This window comes from Dendropsophus ebraccatus, chromosome 12 (assembly GCF_027789765.1).
Source record: "Dendropsophus ebraccatus isolate aDenEbr1 chromosome 12, aDenEbr1.pat, whole genome shotgun sequence".
NCBI lineage: Eukaryota > Metazoa > Chordata > Amphibia > Anura > Hylidae > Dendropsophus > Dendropsophus ebraccatus.
In genome coordinates, this window is record NC_091465.1 from 78,591,928 (window position 1) to 78,613,392 (window position 21,465).

Here is a 21,465-nt window from a genome sequence, read left to right on the forward strand (position 1 = left end):
ATAGGGGTTGTCTAGTTTTAAATACTTTTCCAGAGAGACAAGAGTTAAAGGGGTAATCTGGTTAAGTAAAATACATGTTCAATAATCCCCCTTCCTAGAGTCTAACAATCTGCTCCATACTTATTATTACTTTATCAGTCTCCTTCCCAGGTTCTGAGTCTGCTCAAGACACAGAAATCTATGTGTTAGCTGTTCTCTCCATTCGTCTAGCTGACCTCTCTCTTCCATCCTACCTTTGGGGATGTTCATGTAAACAGTGTCCCTGTCTGGCTGTCTCTGCACTCTGTGATGCCAGGACGATTAATCATAATCAAGTCGCCAGTAACTTCACCTCTTATGGCCCCTCCCGACATCATAGAGTGCAGAAACAGTCTACCAGGGAAGCTGTTTACTGGAGAACCCGGCACATCCATCCAGTGGCGGATTATAATGTGGGCGGTTTGGGCGGCGGCCCGGTGCCCGAGGCTTTTGGGGGGGCCCATGCCACGCCGCTCACATTATAATGCACTCTTGTGACCACAAGCATTGTTTCGCTTGCGGTCACAAGAGTCTCCGGCTGATGCGCGGCTGCCGGGGGTGTCCCGTCCTCTCCCCGGCAGCGCGCACATCACACAGCTCCTAGTGCCGCCTGGGGCCCTGACTTCCGGTACTGGGAGCGCACGTACCGGAAGTCAGGGCCCAGGCGGCACTAGGAGCTGTGTGATGCGCGCGCTGCCGGGGAGAGGACGGGACACCCCCGGCAGCCGCGCTCAGCCGGAGACTGCAGAAGGAGAGAGGATCGACGGGGGAACGCAGGGTAGGTGAGTTGTATTTTGTTATTTTTGTGTTATTTACTGACTGGGGGGCCATCTATAAAGGGGAAAAGAGGGGGACCATCTATAAAGGGGGGAAAGAGGGGGACCATCTATAAAGGGGAGAAGAGGGGAACCATCTATAAAGGGGGGAAAGAGGGGGACCATCTATAAAGGGGGGAAAGAGGGAGACCATCTATAAAGGGGGGAGAGGGGGACCATCTATAAAGGGAGGGGGGAGAGGGGGACCATCTATAAAGGGGGGAAAGAGGGGGACCATCTATAAAGGGGGGAAAGAGGGGGACCATCTATAAGGGAGGGGGGAGAGGGGGACCATCTATAAGGGAGGGGGGAGAGGGGGACAATCTATAAGGGAGGGGGGAGAGGGGGACCATCTATAAGGGAGGGGGGAGAGGGGGACAATCTATAAGGGAGGGGGGAGAGGGGGACCATCTATAAAGGGGGAAAGAGGGGGACCATCTATAAAGGGGGGAAAGAGGGGGACCATCTATAAGGGAGGGGGGAGAGGGGGACCATCTATAAAGGGGGAAAGAGGGGGACCATCTATAGAGGGGGAAAGAGGGGGACCATCTATAAGGGGGAAAGAGGGGGACCATCTATAAGGGGGGGAAGAGGGGGACCATCTATAAGGGGGTAAGAGGGGGACCATCTATAAAGGGGGAAAGAGGGGGACCATCTATAGAGGGGGAAAGAGGGGGACCATCTACAAGGGGGGAAAGAGGGGGGCCATCTATAGAGGGGGAAAGAGGGGGACCATCTATAGAGGGGGAAAGAGGGGGACCATGTTTAAAGGGGGAAAGAGGGGGACCATCTATAAGGGGGGAAAGAGAAGGACCATCTATAAGGGGGGAAAGAGGGGGACAATCTATAGAGGGGGAAAGAGGGAGACCATCTATAAAGGGGGACCATCTCCTATAGGATTAGCACCCTCCTCTCCTTACATCCTCTGTGCTGCTGGGACCTCCCCTATAGATCAGCACCCTCCTCTCCTGACATCCTCTGTGCTGCTCGGACCTCTCCTATAGATCAGCACCCTCCTCTCCTGACATCCTCTGTGCTGCTGTGACCTCCCCTATAGATCAGCACCCTCTTCTCCTGACATCCTCTGTGCTGCTCGGACCTCTCCTATAAGATCAGCACCCTCCTCTCCTGACATCCTCTGTGCTGCTGTGACCTTGGGGCAACATCAGGGGACCAGGTGAGGTGGCAATATGTTTATTGGGGGCAGTGGAGGTGGGGTGGGCAATGCTTACTGGGGGTAGCAGCAAGGGACCAAACATTATGTTTATTGGGGCCAGCAGGGAGGGGAGGCAGGCAGTGTTTATTGGGGACAGTGGGGGGGGGGGGGGGCGCAGTAGCAGATTATAATGTGGGCGAATTGACTGGGGGGGGGGGCAGGTTGGGTGGACAGCCCGGGGCCCAGGGTACATTTAATCCGCCACTGCATCTATCCATTCGATTGATTTGGATTACCATTGTGCTTCGTTTGCTTCTTTTGTCCTGCGGGGGTGCTGGAGAGAAAACAAATACTTACTGTGAGGATCCCGGGTCACATGGATTCCATTTCTATAGTAGAATGATTGTCCAAGCGCACTACCCCTTTAAAGATATTAAATTCCCTTTTATAAGTGAAGGTGCACAAAATGGAAGGAAGATGGCAGAGCTGGATAAATATTAATATGTAGAAGCCACTTTGGCAATAATAAAAATAAAACGTTGCGTGTTTCATTTAGTCGGGGGGGGGCAATATCGTGTGCGCTGAAATATTTATCGATGATGTGGTATGATAATGAACTCATCCATGTTTTTCCCAATATTCTAAGAGACGCAGCATCGGATGTCACTCTGAAGGGATGCCGGGAGTTCACGTGTTCTACAAGTCTTTTATTCTCCACCCAGAACTCCTCTGTGTCGGTACAGTGCTGTAACAGCAGCCTATGCAATGACTACAACGGTAATAGAAGCTTCTCCAAAACCTCTGCTTGCTTTCAGACAATAGAATATATACAGGGCCTATTACAGTGTGTAATAGGTTACTGCCATGATAAGATCTTGAACTTCTTCTTGACTATCTGTATTACTGTGGAATATGGCGGCATTATAGCAATATTGTCCCACTAGCATTTGACTTCTTAGTTCTCCAAATATTCCGCTCTCCTCACCAATATCCATAGTCTTAGCTATAGGAGTAATAAGGCAACACGAGTATTATACATGGCATAGAGCAGGTAAGGGCCCGGATATAGATTTTGTATTGGGGCCCTGAAATGTCTGTATCCATTCTACCTTGGTTCTAGAATGGCACAAACCAGAATGGTAACTGGGATGGGGAAAACTACAATTCCTATCATTGCGGCTTTGGCCTTGGCTGTCCGGGTATAATGGAAATGGGAGTTTTGCAAAAAGTTGGAGGACTTGAGGTTCTCCATCCATGCTTTAAAGGGTGAAGTCTAATATAATTTCCCATAATTAAACATAACCGCTTCTATAGACTATGGTAGGATACCCAATTCTGAGCCCTTAAAGGACAACGCCAATCTTAAACACTTTTGGGAATATGGGAAGATGGGAATATGGGCCCTATTACACGGGACGATTATCGTGTGAAAAATCGTAATATCGATAGAATTTAAATGATAATCGTTCTGTGTAATTGCAGGCAACGATCGAAAAATCGTTCATGTGTCGTTGATCGTTGATTTAGATCTGAACCTCAAATTATCATTAATCGTTTGCTAATCATTTGCTAATCGTTCTCTGTAGTTCAACATTTTTTTCACTAATCGTTCAGTGTAATTGCACATTGTTCATTGTTTTGCTGGGATCAGAAGGCGTAACCGATCATAGTAACGATCGCAATAACGACCATAGTAACGATCGTAACTAGTGACCATCGTTCTGTGTAATATGGTGAACGATTTCAGGTTAACGATAAACAATCTAGTTTGCAATTGTTTATCGTTAGTCGTTAATTGTTAAAAATCGCTCAAATGCGATTGTTATTGCGAAAATTCGAACAAATTTTCGCAATAATGATTGCATTTGAGCGATAATCGGCTCTTCTAAACACAGTAAATATTCAAGCGAGAAATCGTTTATCTTGATCTTTCAACATGTTCTCAAATTATCGTTGGTCGTTTGCTAAAAATCTGCAGATCGCTTTGTGTAAACAGTCTTTCAAAGATTCACCCTATGTGTGAGATGGGCTTAAGCAATCTTAAAAACGATTGCAATAACGATGTTTCTAACGATTTATTCGTCTAAACGCTGATTGTTATAAAACCCAAATCACTGCTTCAAAATCGTTAAACCATTGATTGGGCGAATTATCGCTTTGTGTAAACGTACCATAAGACTTGGCTCTTTGTTGTTGAGGCTATAAGGTTCCCAGTGGTCGGACAACCAGCAATCAGACACTAATGGTCCTTTTACACGGAGCGTTTATCGATCGAATTTTCACAATAACGATCGCATTTGAGAGATAATCGGCTCGTGTAAACACAGCGAACGATCAAACGATGAGCGAGAAATCGTTCATTCTGATCTTTCAACAAGTTCTCAAATCATCGTTGGCCGTTCACTGAAAATTCTCAGATCGCGTTGTGTAAACAGTCTTTCATAGATTCACCCTATGTGTGAGTTGGGCTTAAGCGATCTCAAAACGATCGCAATAACGATTTTTTCAAATGATTTATCTTTTCGTGTAAACGCTGATTGTTATAAAAACAAAATTGTTGCCTCAAAATTGCTAATCAATCGATTGGCCAAATTATCGTTCCGTGGAAAAGGACCATTAGGGTCCTATTACACAAAGCCGTTTTTAACGATTAACAACTTACGATAAGCGATTGCAAAACGAGGTTGTTTATCATTACTGCGATCGTTATTGCGATCGTTACTATGATCATTTACTCGTTCTGATCCCAGCAAAACAATGGGCAATGTGCTATTACACTGAACGATTACTGAAAAAATGCGGAAATTGAGCGAACGAATGTGGAATTACAGCGAACGATTAACGATAATTTGAGGTTCAGATCTAAATCAACGATCAACGAAACACGAACGATTTTTCAATCGTTACCTGCAATTACACAGAACGATTATCGTTTAAGTTCGAACGATATAACTTTTTTTGGCACGATAAATCGTCCCGTGTAATAGGGCCCTTATCCCTTATCCTATGGAAAGTTTTAGATGGAAGATCATATGAAGTTCATTCTAGCTGGTATTTTTCTGATTATACTGTATATTATTGTGCAAGAAAATATGTTTTATTATTCTCCTTTTTTCAGTGGAACACGATCAGAGTACAGAGTCCAATGGCTTAGAGTGTTACAGTTGTAATCCGGCCAATGGTGAAGGATGTTCTGAAGAGGAAATGACTACAACCCAGTGTCATGGACCCCTGACTTCTTGTATTGAAGTTATTAGCACAAGCATAGATGGTACAGTATAATACTACTGGCTATGCTACATAGACTTTCCTTAAACCTATACATCATGTTCATCACTTTCAAAGCACAGCCCAGTAGTGTCAGACAGAGGTGAATGTGCCCGCTCATTATAGAGACTGGTGGGAGTTGCAGCAACATGACCACCCGGAAATTGTGACATATAACAACGCGCAGGTTGATGGAGAACTGGCTGGAAGGGTAGTCTGTCATAGCACTCAGCTAGTATACATTAATTTTGCCCATGCAAAAAAAAAAAAAAAAAAAAATCCATAGATATGACTTACAAATGCAGTTAGCAGAAAAAGCCACAAGGTGGCGCCAGATTGTCAGATACCTTTTAAAATGCTGCTTACAGCACAGACTTTGAAAAGCATAATTGCAAGCAAAAAAAAAATAAAAATCCAAAATGCGAGAAAGACAAAAATGTAAAATTTTAAAGTAAAAACAAAACTAAAGTTATCCCGCCTTAATGGGTGTACATGTACAGTAACAATGGGCAGAAGTTGTGCTTTCAGGATTTAAAAATAATTTTTACAGAAAAAAATTGAGAAAATAGTAGCAATAGAAAACCTGAGTGTTGTCATTGATGAATGCATCCAGTCAGTCAGTCAGTCAGTCAGTCGGTGGAGACCATCACATGGGCATCAGGGTTAAGGGGATTATAAGGAGAGGAGAAAGGTCCCACCTATTCTGTTCTCCGGCGCTGCACTTCCAACCTTTGACAAGAGGGGGGCAAGTGCATGCTGCAAGTGATGTCCAGGAGCTTGCCCATAACATGGTTTCGCCCACACACAACGCTTGCAACATGCACCCGCACCCCACTTTACTTGGGGGAGATTTATCAAACATGGTGTAAAGTTAAACTGGCTCAGTTGCCCCTAGTAACCATTCAGATTCCGCTTCTTATTCTTAACAGACTCTTTGGAAAATGAAAGGTGGAATCTGATTGGTTGCTAAGGGCAACTGAGCCAGTTTCACTTTACACCATGTTTGATAAATCTCCCCCCTTGTGTTAAAAGGGAACTCCGGATAAGGAAAACTTGTTTTCTATTAAAAGTACATTAAAAGTTATATAGATGTGTCTATACAATATATTACCGTATCTGTACAGTTCTGCCACACTGGTAGCTGATAGAAATCCAGGAAGTGAAAAAAAAAATGGCCCCTGTGCCAATTCACATTGTCTCCTGCTCCTTCTGCTATCCCCCCTTAGGAGACAAATCTTCCATGTCTCTGTCTCATTGTGTGTGTTTGCTGAGCACAGGCTGATGATGCAGACAGGTGGCAGGGCGTGATGTCACAGGAGGCTTGACTGGATCCCCCAATCCCCTGAGTGATTCACCATCTCAGACCAGCCAGAAGCAGGTGCAGCACTAATTTTACTGATTGGGATGGGTGGAGGCTGGGATGGTCAGCTGAGGGAAAGCATTGCATTCTGGGAAATGCTAAACTAGGAAGGACAGAAACACAAAACAGAGCAAAACAAAACCCAAACAAATGGATTTTTGGTAGTTTCAAAACTGGGATAGACAGGTAAGTGATGCGTTATGCTTCTGCAGAAGTTTCATTTTTTTTAACCTCTACCTGGAGTTCCCCTTTAATTCCATATCAGATGAGTAATGGTTTATCCTTTCTCAGGTGAATACATGATGCCGCTTGTGACTAAAGGTTGTGCCACTCCCAACATGTGTGACAGCTCCCTCCTGCCTCTGCTGCAGGACCTGGACAATTTCAAGGTGCAATGTTGTAATGGGAGTTTGTGCAACAACCAGTTCTGAGAAGAGAGTCCATAAGACAACGTCCATCTGCATAACAGCCATAGTAAACGGCAAAACTGATGCCTCAATGTTATCAGCCCAGATGTGGCCCCTCTAGGGATTGTGTACTATGGAATAATAAAATCTACCAACCATTAGATCTTATGCTGCTTCATTATTCCCTTACCTTCCAGTATATCCATTGTTATACATCTGCCCCGCGTGTGACCTTGGCTGCTTTTTTTCTGGGCACAGTATACATGTATCCCTACACTAAGCACAATGCTTCAGGGCTCCAGCACAGACAGTCCCTGAGACAGAGGACTAGAGATGAGCGAACCGGGTTCGGGTTCGAGTCCATCTGAACCCGATTGTTCGGCATTTGATTAGCTGGGGCTGCTGAATTTGGATAAAGCTCTAAGGTTGTCCAGAAAACATGGATACAGCCAATGACTATATCCATGATTTCCACATAGCCTTAGGGCTTTATCCAAGTTAAGCAGCCACCGCTAATCAAATGCTGAAAGTTCTGGTTCGGATCGACTCGAGCATGCTCGAGGTTTGCTCATCTCTACACAAGATCCTCATCTGCTGACACAGGTGATGAATAGGAGACAATTTGCCTGGAGCATTCCTAATGATGAGGAGGGTGGGGAGGAGGGACAGAGAGGTTGTGCCAGCCTAATGCATACACAATCTATGCCACCCCTGTTGGGCACGGGGCTGCCAGTTTAAAAGTAGTTTTTTAAGGCAATAACTGCATCCCCTGCCGAACGGACCCCAGGACAGATCCTGGATTAAAAGCAGCTATCTGAAGGTACAAGTGGTTTGAGTTGTGAGATTATGGGTACAGAGTTGCTTTAAGTAACTCAGGAGAGGACAAGTCAGAGAACACCCCAACCCACGCTGTGAACACTTCTAAATGTACAGAAAAGTTGCTAGAAGCCTACATACTCTATCTTGCAGCGCAGTTGTAACCAGGAAATCTTGGCCACTCTGCTCAACTCAGGTAACAAGGTCTGGGACTTGTGTCACCCTAATAGGACGGGTCACCCGACACTGTAGGGCAACAGGTGGTACAACGACAGCTAAGGTTCAAACAAGGGCACAAGTATACTTTTACTTTCAAGTATTCTTCAGTATTCTACTTCTTCTAAAGTTCTGGCAGAGCACCCTTCTACCCTGGGTTGGGGCTCTCAGCACAAACTCCTCTACACTACTCTGAGTTTGAAGCGCAAACTCCTTTCTACTGTTCTTAGCTCACTCTACTTCTCAGCTCTATTCTCTATTCTAAAGGCTCTTAGTGTAGATTCTGTTCTGTCATGTCTACAGTCCATGATCAGCTACTGTACAAAGTATTTTCACAGTAGATTGTATTTATGGTAACAGGACTCAGAGATTATTGTTGCAGCACCTACAGAGTCACTACTCCATCCTTGGGTCATTTCCCCTTTCTGCGGGTGACGGTACCGATAGCCCGGGTGGGTACCCAAGGAACGCCCTCACTGCCCGGCAGGTCACCGACCACAGGGGAAAGGATATACCCAGCTACCTTAAAATAAAAGCAGGTGTGCCCCTATACCTGTGTGCCCCACTGGCACTGGCATCATGACAGTACAATTACAGGCTGAGCTATGTTTCAACCAAAAAGAACAGTATTGGCGTCACATAGCACCATCGATTGCCCACGGGCACCACAAATGTATTGTAAATATTATGGTTGTGTATGGTACCATATGCAATAACAATATCGATTTTATTTTTATTTGATTAGTTACAGTTTGGCGTTAAGCCTGTAAGCCCAAGAGAAGGGCAATCCTTCAGCCATGGTTTCCTAGAGGTTTCCTCCACAGGGTTTTTTTTCCCTCTCGTGAGTGCTGGAGGATGACTCTTTATGAGTCGAGGTTTCACCTCATTTTGCACAATTTTCATAGTTTTGCCTGGACTTGTAGTTTTAAGTTATGCGTTCATGGCATTGAATTAAGTGTGCAAAAATGTGTAAAAGGTTTTTTTAAAAATTTTTTAAAATAATAAATAAAAAAATAAAATATGCATATTTTAATATCTGTCACAGCTTTGGTTTGGTGGCTCAGGAGTCAGGTGGAAGTTGCAGGCAAGTTATGGTGGACTCCTTTAAACTCATAGAAGATGTTTAATGGTGGTGAACAGGCTGAGCCTTGGAAGTGGCCAGTCTTAAGGATATCAGAATGGTAACGCCATCCAGGGGCGGGCACGGTGGTTAGGCACAGGAGTGAGGATTGTCAGTATGGTCATTGGGGCCCTTAAAGTAGACTGACTCTGCTAGAATAGCAGCCACAACATGCTGCCCCTCCTTATTGCTGTCTGGCCCGGTGCTGTATGTCAGACAGCTGGGGATCCCCCAGTATCCGTGAATCCCAGTGACCGAGCACGTCACCTGACTCCTAGGATTGTTAGTCCTGTGATATAAATAAAGCTGTGGCCATTTTAACACCAAAAAGTGTGTTTTGAGCCTTCATTTCATAGTGTGTGGTTATTGTTGTTAGAGTGACTTCAAGGGAAAGCGAGGGTCCATCCCATATCCAAGAATCATGTCCAACTACATTTGGATAACCCTATATTTATGCCCATAATGCAAGTTACGTATATATTGCTGGAGTTTTGGTTCCTTGTGATTTTATGTATTTTTATATGAAGCTAATAAAGAAAGTTGGTGATGATTTAAAAGGCTATGATCCAATTTTTCTTTGTTGTGTTTTGATAAGGGTACTTGTCTACTGGAACTGTTATATAACTGCGCTGGACAGTTCCTGGCATTGACAGAGGTGGCAGCAGAGAGCACTATGCCAGACTGGAGAGAATACATCACTTCCTGCAGGACATACAGCAGCTGATAAGTACTGGAAAACTGGAGATTTTTAAATACTGATACTATCTGGGGTACCCCTTTAAGAAACGGAGCTGTACATTACATCATTAGTGTTTTTCATAGAGCAGTAGTCATGCAAGCGTATTGCTGCTCCATTCACCAGGGGGACTCAGGGACTGTCATTCTTGAGATCGTTGGGGGTCCTGTCAAGTGGACCCCCACTCATCAAACATTTATCAACTCTCCTGTGGATGTGCTTTTAGTGGGATAACCCCTTTAAATGAGACATCAGACTGATGGACACCTTAACTTTCAGGTCTACTGCAGTGACATCTGGAAATACATGACGACCAACATGAATGTGGATCTCAATAGCATTGGCATGGCCCCCTGCATACAGGACTACAACAAGTGACCTGATGACCTTGGGGAACGTTCCTGCCCAGATATCACAGTCCTAGTAAATGCCGCTTTTTTCCGGTGCCTTCAGCCCTGGTGACTAAACATCTATAAACTCCTCTGCTATGTTGAAATATTATCAGACGAAGAGTAACAAGAGCGACTGTATGTGACATGGCCGATGGATTGAGGAAGCTGGCACTTACTCGCTGTTTGGAGTTCTGCTAATAAAACATGTAAGAAGGTCAAAGTGGAAGAACTGTATGCCGGTCTAATATGGTCAATTCCAGACCTGTCTATTGTATGTTCCTTATATACTTTTATACTATAACTAATCCAAGCTGTATTGATCCATAACTTATTCTTTTTATCAGTCCAGACTAGGACCTCAAGCTACTGTATAAAAAGCAATGGAAAATGTGACTAATTTGCCAGTGATCTCTATATACTATAGAATTATTAAATCTAGAGGTGTAACTCGATGGATGGCCGGTCTCCAGATGATGATATTAAGGTATGGACCACAATAGTTAGGCAGAGTAGTCTACAACTTGGATGATCGAATCTAGTAAAGCGCTTCCCTAGGCTCGGCAGTCGGTTTGTCAGTCTGAATACCGGCCCATGGCGATCCGCTCCAGGTGCCTGGAAAAGCTGGATCCAGTCCTGGAAAACCGGAAGATCTTTTCCCAGGACTGGATCAAGCTTTTCCAGGTATCTGGAGTGGAGCGGTATGGAACGGCACAAAGTTTTGAGGCAGCAGGCTGACAAGCCGACTGCCGAGCCTAAAGAAGCGCTTTGTTCATCCTTAGTCACAAACAAACTATGCCAGGATTGGATTCCTGGACTCAGCAGCTATACTTTGAAGCCTTTGAGGAGGTTTCTCAGGACTTTTTAATTATTTAGGGGTTAGGATCAGTGAGTCTTCTGGTGTCTCAGTTATCAGTGTTTTTTCTGACATGTCAGTGAACAAGATTCTCCATGCTTCAGCTACTATTCAGTCTTCTTCTTAATCCTACCTGACTATGGCTATGTTTCCCATTTTGGGAAAATATCCGATAAAGGCGGCCATCTTGTTTCTGAGGGTTTCCGACCTAAGAACCCCCCCCCCCCCCCGCCGGTGATCTCTGGCTCAGCTCGCGGCTCCTTCATTTTGAGTAGAGACGCAGGTATGGCACGTGACTCCTGGCTCTTTGCGTTCCTATGGAGCGTAAAGAGTGGAGTGCTGTACTTGGCTCTCCCCAGCAGCTCCATTCATTCTCTATGGAGTCGATAGAAATAAATAGAGCTGTAGGTCACGTGCCGTACCCGCGTCTCTATTCAAAACAAATTAGCTGCGGGCCGATACATAGATCATTGGGGGGGTATGGAGGAAGGACCCCCTGAGATCTCTTATTTGCCCCCTATTTTGTGGATACAGGACAAGTTATTTTTTCTTGGAATACTTCTTTAGGGTACAAACCCACTTGACGTATTTGCTGCGTGAATCAGTCTTAAAAATAAGCAGGCAAAACGCAGGTTGGCTTTATACGATTGTTCTGCATTAAAATACGCAATTGCGTATTTTTGAAGCGTGAAGCTACATGCGTTTTTCGCACAGGTTGTTAACAACTGATGCTTTGCTAACAACAAGCTTCATGCTTCAAAAATACGCAATTGCGTATTTTAACGCAGAACAATTGTATAAAGCCAACCTGCGTTTTGCCTGCTTATTTTTAAGACTGATTCACGCAGCAAATACGTCAAGTGGGTTTGTACCCTTAAGTTAATTTTTTTTTTAACCAGTCAGTACTCTACTGGATCCAACTGAAATCAATGGGAGACTCGAGCATTTGACCAGGTGCCTGCTGCTCGGCAGACAGGAGGGTTTCTGGTTCCCCTATTGTATTTTTCATTCTAACTTATGTATATTTTGACCCTTTAGGCTATGTTGACATCATGTAAGAGACCGGCTGTTTCGGAACGGCCGGTCTCTGAAAAGATCATCCCGAACATTACTGCAGATCTTTAGCGCCGCAGAGTTCTGATGCGGGCTCATCTATTCACTGAATAGCAGCCCCAGAAAACTGACATGTCAGTTTTCTACGGTGCCGCTGAGGATCCCGGTCGGAAAGTATACCACGTGTATACACTCCGGCCAGGATCACTTCAGCCTGTAGCACTATGTGAGTTCCGTGGGAATCACGGCCGTTGTAAAAACGGCCTTGATTCCTACGGAACTTACGTTGTGTGAACATAACCTTAAGGTGTATGGCCACCATTACCACAAGGTGCTTGGTTGAGAATCTCGCTCAACACTTTTCTTATTCTTTGCACATGTTCTCAAAAATGTTCTCATACGTTTTTATCACCAATGTATGAGGCTTCATGGGCAAAGGCAAATGGCTTTGAAATCATGCTAACCTTCTCGTCTTACAACGATAAAAGAGGAAAATGGCTGTTTTGGGCTCTCGCGACCTGCTATGAACAGTTGAGATGACATTAACCCTCTCTTCAGAATTGTGACCTCCAGGGTAATATCGTACCAGGGCCTCCATTTCCAATGAGCCATTTATAATACTGGGGTCTTGTTATGAGGCTGAGGAGCCTTTGTGACCCTTAGGTTCCAGGGTCCAGGTACAACTACTACCTCTGTTATGTTTCTTCATTTTCAGGAGAGGGGACTTCTAAATATATCTCTAGACGTATAAGCTCCTTTTTATCACGTCAAGAGGACTTTGTATGGTTTATATAGTTACCTTTTCTAATAACATATAAACTGTGGGCTCTAGAAATTTCCGCCATTGTGGATATCGAGGTCTTGGAAAACTCCCAAATTGCCCTCAACCAAAATAGTTTATGAAAAATATGAGGTTCTTCATGAAGCCATCTTACCAGGTGTAAAATTCAGCTCCACAAGTGTTAATGATTGACAGAATAAAATATCAAGTGCAAAATAACACATTTCACCCAGAAAGACTCAACCAGTAGAAAGCGTGTGTAGAGGAGGCCATAAACACGTCATGACTTGGGCGTAGCTTTATAGTCAAGGACATCATTAGACTCTCGGGGAACCTTCTTAGATACCATTGTCCTCCTGTAGGAAACCTCTTTTGGTGTAAGGGTTCAGCATTGGGCGTCCACTAATGGCATCGGACACTGTTTTCTTGGGTTTCATCATTAGCTGTCTTCTTGTGACCGGTAATTTTCTTTATTATTTCCTAGTGTCTGTAAGACCCATTATAATCTTATTATAATATTATTTAGGAAAACTGGAAAGAACAGTACATGGAAAAGCACCAGTACTTTATATTAGAAAATTACTATAGTGTCTTATGATTTACATTAAGTTGTTTTATTGAGTGATGCTAGATAGATAGGAAAAAGAGCGATAGATAAATAGATAGATAAATAGATAGATAGATAGATAGATAGATAGATAATAGATAGGAGATAGATAGATAGATAGATAGATAGGAGATAGATAGATAGATAGATAGATAGATAGATAGATAGATAGGAGATAGATAGATAGATAGATAGATAGATAGATAGATAGATAGATAGGAGATAGATAGATAGATAGATAGATAGGAGATAGATAGATATGAGATAGATAGATAGATAGATAGATAGATAGATAGATAGATATGAGATAGATAGATAGATAGATAGATAGATAGATAGATAGATAGGAGATAGATAGATAGGAGATAGATAGATAGATAGATAGATAGATAGATAGGAGATAGATAGATAGATAGATAGATAGATAGATAGATAGATAGGAGATAGATAGATAGATAGATAGATAGATAGATAGATAGATAGGAGATAGATAGATAGATAGATAGATAGATAGGAGATAGATAATAGATAGGTGATAGATAGATAGATAGATAGATAGATAGATAGATAGATAGATAGGAGATAGATAGATAGATATATAGATAGATAGGAGATAGATAGATAGATAGATAGATAGATGATAGATAGATAGGAGATAGATAGATAGATAGATAGATAGATAGATAGATAGATATGAGATAGATAGATAGATAGATAGATAGATAGGAGATAGATAGATGATAGATAGATAGGAGATAGATAGATAGATAGATATGAGATAGATAGGAGATAGATAGATAGATAGATAGATAGATAGATAGATAGATAGGAGATAGATAGATAGATAGATAGATAGGAGATAGATAGATAGGAAAAAGAGCGATAGATAGATAGATAGGAGATAGATAGATAGATAGATAGATAGATAGGAGATAGATAGATAGATAGATAGGAGATAGATAGATAGATAGGAGATAGGAGATAGATAGATAGGAGATAGATAGATAGGAGATAGATAGATAGATAGGAGATAGATAGATAGATAGATAGATAGATAGATAGATAGGAGATAGATAGATAGGAGATAGATAGATAGATAGATAGGAGATAGATAGATAGATAGGAGATAGATAGATAGATAGATAGATAGATAGGAGATAGATAGATAATAGATAGGTGATAGATAGATAGATAGATAGATAGATAGATAGATAGATAGATAGATAGATCGATAGATAGATAGATAGATAGATAATAGATAGATAGGAGATGATGGAAAGAAAGAAAGAAAGAAAGATAGATTGATGTAACACTCTATATAATTATATTTCTATTACAGGTTGCCTGTGCCTGGAGTGTTATACCTGTAATGAAGCGCTGAATGCTGACTGTTCCCTATCAGAGAAGATAAACTGCACCGGAGATGACAATGTCTGTACATCAGTCTCATTCTCAGCACAAGCAGGTAAAATATCTGGATTCTGTAAATTTAATGGCTCAGTCCGTGTCTCTTAGATCCTGGCTATAGGAGCAGTAAGAGATGGCGTATATTTTGGTCCTCACTTTTTAAAAGAGAAGATCTTAATTTTTTCCATTGTTAGAGCCAAGTTGTATTTTTAACTTTCACTTTTTTTTTCCTCATTATAATATATTGTGAAATCCCAAAAACGTACTTTTTTTTGGGGGGGGGGGGGGGGGGGGGGGGGGGTTAGTAGTGATCTTTCCATGGAGTTTGTTTTTAGAGCATTTACTTTACAGTACAAATGTATTCTGCTATAAACATTACCTTGACTGCTGGGACATCGTTTTATTTCATTTGGTTTGTGGGCACAGTAGGGTCTGGCTGAAATCCAAAATAACCATTGAGGTCCATGCAATGTACGGCTATCAGAATTTGTCAACAGAGTGGGAACAACGGCCGTTATTCCATCTGCAAGTAATTGACATGTAAATTATTTGTGTGGCCATAGGGGAGTAACAGCTATCGTTCAATACAGTGTGTGAACAATGGCCGTTGTTCCCCAGAGAGTTCAATCCAGTGCATTATTTCAAGGCAAGAACGGCCATTGCCTTAAAAAATATACACAGTGTGCATAGCCTTAAACCATACATAACTTTTTTTTTTTTTTTTTACTTATTATTGATTGTTTGGAGCTCCTGATGTGGCATTGAGTTGTTGGGTGAAACACAGAACTGCTTTATATGTGGGGGTCTGAAGATAAGTTGGGTTAGGGGCATGTATCCAATTCACCCCGCTTGTATCTAATATCATTGTGATACCTTTGTTTCTCTCTCATTTCTATCATCAGGAAACCAGATAGAGAACAGGATAGTGAAGATGTGTGAGGAAGGTTTCGTGACAAAAATCCGTTCTTTATCCCTCTCTTATGGGCTGCAGACTCAGGCTTCAAAGCTTTCCTGTATCTCTTCATTATGCAATGAGAACACGATCGATCTAAGCAAGGACGTCTTTGATAATTCAGGTAATTGATAATACACGGAGGTGTAATGACGGCCACTTCTATTCTTACTGCGGTCCGGATCTTAGCTTGTCTGTGAATGGGGACATTCTTACATTCAGGGGTTGAGAAAAATAATACTCTCCATGAGCTGAATAGCTCGGATTCAAAACTTGGAGTCGGACTAGCCAGATATCCCTCCAAGGGGTGGCTCCTGTAGGGAAACCACCAAAGCCACCACCCCTGGCTGGGTCCTATCTGGCTAGTCCTATGTTTCGAGACTCTTAAATGAGGCTCCACATTCTTTTCTTTTTTGCATACCCCTCTCTCCTAGACAACGCATCATCCTCTGATGTCACAGGAGACTTGGCTGGATCTTTCCTCTAAGCTGTAGCTCCACCCTCTGAGTGATGTCACCATCCCCGCCCAACCCCTACAGCCAAAATCACCTTCTCCGTGATATATTTATAATTATAGTGCGGTGTCTGCTCATAAATGCTGCTAAAGAAAAAGCAGACAGGGTTTGAATGCAGCAGCTACTGAGGTACAGAACTCAAAGCAAATGGATTGTTAAAAAAATAAAGATAAAAAATCTTGTTTTCCTCCTAGTGTCAAAGAGGTTATCCTGAGCTGCAGTATGCACACCTCTTCCCCTGTCCCTCCCTGCATGCATGATTGATGTATAGGTCTCAGTGCTGTAAGCTAAGCAGGGAGCGGTGTAAGGGGGAGGAGGTACGCATACTGCAAAAGTATAAGGATTTAAAGAGGACCTGTCACCCCCCCATGCCGACCCCCCCGGTGGAGACCCTTATACTTACCCCATGCACAAAGCCCAGATCCTGGACCCGCTTCCATTGCCAAGACATCACCGTCAGAAGCCCAGAGCACGCTCATAGATCAGTCCAACGCTCATAGAGCCGTCGTTCTCATCTCTGATGAGCGCACGCTGGGCTTCCGACGGTGATGTCTCGGCAATGGAAGCGGGTCCAGGATCTGGACTTCGTGCAGAGGGTAAGTATAAGGGTCTCCACCGGAGGGTCATCCAGGCTCTGCCCCAGCACGGGGGATGACAGGTTTCCTTTAACCTACACATCAGTACCTCAGTGCACACCCTTCTGGGCCCCCAATTGTGATTTTATACAATTAATTTATTGGTGATGGACAAGCCCCCTAAGCACCAGTAAAGTGGGCTATTGGCAGCTGGTGATGGTAAGACCTCCGTACAGCGTGCCATAATAGACAGCCTGTCCCCCATAAAACATTACAGGAATGGGAAGAGGCCAAGTCAATATTGCCTTGTAAAATCATAGCAAATAACCTCATGGCACAGTAGCAAAACTAACATCCAACCGGCCAAGGAAGCAAAACAGGTTTTATGGGTATGAGGAGGATGGACCAAATGGATTCTGCCCATCCTGCAAATAAAAAAACTCAAGAACTTCTGCATTTGTTTCCTGAGAAACAGGAGAAACCTTTATTTCCAGGATGGTTGCAGCTACATTGAATTCAATTAAATATAATAATAATAATATTTATTTGTATAGCACCAACAAATGGAGGTGGAGTTAGCTACTTCCTCATCACTGATGTCTTCCATGAACTTCATTTTTTTAGTACTACTTGTTTTGTCTTTGTGTTAGGTTAAAAAGAGGAACAAATATAGTTCCTGTATCCTTGTAATGGAGTGTAAAGCATTTCGCATGTTCCTATTAACTATTTGGTCATGAGACAATATCCAGATAAATATGTCTCTACGCAGCGAGGGGAAATGGAGGTTCTCTAAATCCGACTGATTGCCAGGCAGTTAAAGGGGTTATCCGGCATTAGAAAAACATGGTCACTTTCTTCCAGAGACAGCAGGAGTCTTGTCTGGAGTTTGATTGCAGATTTTGTAATTCAGTCCCATTGAAGTGAATGGAGCTTAATTGTAAACCACACCTGATATGGAGACAAGAGTAGTGCTGTCTCTGACAGAAAGTGGCCATGTTTTTCTAATGCTGGATAAGTTGCATTTTGGGCTGAAGATACTCATTAAGGAACATTATATAGTTATATATAATACAAAAAAAAATCTGCTTAAGCATGGGATATACAAGCCTTATTCTTGATGGTAAGAATTTAAAGGGGTATTCCACTTAGGTAAAATACTAACAATTCATTATTCATTCCATACCTGTTCTATATCAGTCTCCTTCTCTCAGTTCTGAGCCTGCTGCTTAAAGCTGAAGACACAGAAAACTGTGTAGGAGCTGTTCTTTCTGTCACCCCCTCCCTTTTGAGACGGCTTATGTAAACAGCTCACTGGTCGGCTGTTTCTGCGCTGTGTAATGCAGAAAAGTTAATCTAAGGTCAAGTTACTTGTGACCTTACTGTGATTAACAGAGATGAGCGAACATCGAGCATGCTGGAGTCGATCCGAACCCGAGCATTCAGCATTTGATTAGCGGTGGCTGCTGAAGTTGGATAAAGCCCTAAGGCTATGTGGATAATATAGATATAGTCATTGGGGGACATTTATTAAGTCCGACGTTTTTTACGCCGGACTTAAAAATGTCCCCACATCTCCGATGCTACAGAGATTTATGTAGAGGCGGACTGCCTTTACATAAATCCCGTGCACGTCGGTGCGCACGGCCGAAAACCTACGCCACCTGAAAGGTGGAGTAGGTTTTCGGCGTATCTTTTGCTGGAGCAAAAGATAAATCGCGCGGACTCTGAGTCCACGCCCCCCGTTCTGCCCCCTAAACACCCCCACCCCGCCCCCTGGCGTACTCGGCGGAAAGTGCCGATATGCGAATATTTTATTTGCAAATCGGCCATTTGCGAATAAAATAATACGCAAATCGGCACTTTCCGCCGATACGCACCTTAATATATGTTCCCCATTGGCTGTATCCATGTTTTCCAGACAACCTTAGAGCTTTATCAAACTTCAGCAGCCACCGCTAATCAAATACCGAATGCTCGGGTTTGGATGAACTCGAGCATGCTCCAGGTTCGCTCATCTCTAGTGATTGACCCTCCTGGCAGTACAGAGTGCGGAAACAGCCGGCCAGAACTGAAAGAAGAAAACAGAAAAGGTAAAGACATGTATGGAATGAACTGTTAATCTCCTGGAGGGGAAATAATTTAATATTTATTTTACCTGAGTGGAATACCCCTTTAAGAACTATAATATCCAATTAAAGCTTGTTAGGATAAAGTTGTGATTTTCCCCCTGTCACTCTCTGTTATCAGGAACGCCAGTCAGTGATCTCCAATGCTATTCTTGCGTCAGCACCAACCAGACCATGTGCGCAAAAGATTTAGCGGAACAAGTGAAGTGTCAAAGTGGCTCTGACGCCTGTTATGAAGCTGAAGGGAACGTCACTATAGGTAAGTCCAGTGTGATAGGTGCTGGATGCTGTTATCCTGTATTGGTCTAATGACGCTTAGCGAGTGACTTTGCTGTTACTCTCTTATTACCTGTTGACATCAGCAGTGACTGTGAAACAACAAGGAATCTGACAAAGATATCTACATATGTAGGTTACTTTAATATAATATTCAGTCAGGGGATGCTAAAATGGTACTGGGCAAGTATGTATACACTAGTATGGTGAGTATTATATAGTAGTCCCTTTATTCTTGTGAAGGGTGGGTGGACTGTGCCTCCTGTTCTGTTCCAATCCATCTAAAATGAAAAGTAAAGCAACGTTCCAATTCGTTTTCATTAAAAATTTCCTAACGTTTTATGCAGACCTATAGAGGTCTCATTATAGAGTCCAGAGCAAGAGCAAATCTCCATAGAAAACCTCTCCTGCTCTGGACAGTTCCTGACATGGGCAGAGGTGGCAGCAGAGATCACTGTGTCAGACTAAAAGGAATACAGCACTTCCTGCAGGACATACAGCAGCTGAGAAATACTGGAAGACACAAGCTGAACCCTTAGTATTAGAAGTTAATAAGAAGTCTGAAACCATGCATTCTCCAGCCACGGGCAGTGGTAAAATCCTGACAAGCGGCACATGGTTTTAGATGTAGCTTTAGGCACCACTAAGCGATAGTCTTAAAGGGAATATCTAAGATTTAAAACTTTCTTGCAGAAAAAGAGCCACCCCTGTATTCAGGTTGTGTTTGGTATTACAATTCATCTCCAGTACAATGGAACTGAGCTGCAAAACCCCTACACCCAAACTGAGGACAGGAGTAGTGCTGTTTCTGGAAGAAAGTGACCATGTTCTTGTAAGTCTAGACAACCTCATTAACTCTGCTACATAGTGCCAGTTTAATAGGTTTGTCAGCTTTAAATAAGTAGAGCACAGTGACATCTGCACCAGATCTTAAAGGGATATTGTCACCCCCTTATTCTATGTGCGATTCTCCTCACTATCCACAAGATGTACATTCGATATGTCCCTGTATAAAACTTGTCTTTGTCTTTTTGCTTTAAAATGGCTTAATTTTATTGGTTAACAGTGTCAACTAGGCGGGGCTTCATGACAGTTGGGCCCTGTCCCCAGCTGGGAGATGGGGCCCAACTGCCATGAAGCCCCGCCCTGATCACACTGTTAACTGATGAGTAAGGAGGGTGTCAGTATCACTTTAAGGTGATCGGGGTAAGATTCGCCTACTTGGGACGCCACCCCCCTACAAGAACAGTAAAGTCAGTGAGCACCTGCTCTATTTATATACACAGTGTAATAATGACTTACGCAATCTTTTTTCTCTCTTCCAGGAAGCATGTCTTTTCCCATCTTTGTTAAACAATGTTCTGTTTACACCGATAAGACCAATATCACCATTGATCACGGATGGTACGAAATGTCACTTAATTTCAAGTATTGCAAAAACAGCCTATGCAACAACAATATGTTCTCCCCAGAAACGACAACAGAAGCTCCTACCGCAAATGTCACTTCTCCCATCACAGACAACACCGACAACTCCACTGTTGAATCTGAGACCACTGCGACCACCGTGACCACTGTCCAAAACACTACCAGTGGCATTGGGAGAACACACCCATGCTATGTGGCGGTGGCCATTCTGCCTGTTATAATAACCTTCTTGTAATTACAGCTAAAATATAATCCAGATGTGTCGGTCTAAAGTTTTTGATTATTTTGTTAATTAACAGAAGAGAATTTCCCACATTCTTTCTATTTATTTCAGGAGGCTTTTCTATTTATTTCAGGAGGCTTCATGCTGCAACATATACCATATTGAATCATTTCTGGTTAGGGTCTATTCCACCAGATGGACAGTATGTTGCTCTCTAATGCCAAAATAGGTCCATACCCATTATACATCAATAAGATTTATCATAACCCTCAAACGTCCTGTATATATCCATATTGATCTCTTTGTTTTGCCCTGTTGCCCTTGGTTATGACTGTCATGGGCATCTACTAAGATGGTTAGGCATGC

The 21,465-nt window shown here is 42.9% G+C and overlaps 1 protein-coding gene and 1 long non-coding RNA gene across 3 annotated transcripts; both read left to right on the forward strand.

Annotated features, from left to right (window-relative positions):
- The first annotated feature begins 2,642 nt into the window (after positions 1 to 2,642).
- On the forward strand, positions 2,643 to 6,997 carry LOC138769560 (uncharacterized). The gene is made up of 3 exons (XR_011359268.1): positions 2,643 to 2,766; positions 5,108 to 5,260; positions 6,908 to 6,997. It is a non-coding gene; the product is annotated as an uncharacterized lncRNA (long non-coding RNA).
- A 6,357-nt stretch (positions 6,998 to 13,354) lies between these two features.
- Positions 13,355 to 21,127, forward strand: LOC138769929 (ly6/PLAUR domain-containing protein 5-like). 2 transcript variants are annotated; one of them, XM_069948686.1, is made up of 5 exons: positions 13,355 to 13,450; positions 14,937 to 15,062; positions 15,907 to 16,080; positions 19,294 to 19,431; positions 20,774 to 21,127. In XM_069948686.1, the coding sequence occupies exons 1-5, from the start codon at positions 13,396 to 13,398 to the stop codon at positions 21,109 to 21,111; spliced, it is 831 nt and encodes a 276-aa protein (XP_069804787.1). In that variant the 5' UTR covers positions 13,355 to 13,395; the 3' UTR covers positions 21,112 to 21,127. The 2 variants fall into 2 exon arrangements, 1 of the variants encoding a protein (XP_069804787.1); XR_011359352.1 differs by lacking the exons at positions 13,355 to 13,450; positions 14,937 to 15,062; positions 15,907 to 16,080; positions 19,294 to 19,431 and adding an exon at positions 20,568 to 20,654 and having other exon boundaries at positions 20,774 to 20,853.
- The last annotated feature ends 338 nt before the right edge of the window (positions 21,128 to 21,465 follow it).

Excerpts from the sequence above, each read along its gene's own strand:
- LOC138769929 (XM_069948686.1), top strand. The coding sequence starts at position 13,396 with ATGGCATCGGACACTGTTTTCTTGGGTTTCATCATTAGCTGTCTTCTT. Across the intron at positions 13,451-14,936 it reads TAGCTGTCTTCTTGTGACCG|GTTGCCTGTGCCTGGAGTGT; the intron begins GTAATTTTCTTT and ends TTTCTATTACAG. Across the intron at positions 19,432-20,773 it reads TGAAGGGAACGTCACTATAG|GAAGCATGTCTTTTCCCATC; the intron begins GTAAGTCCAGTG and ends TCTCTCTTCCAG.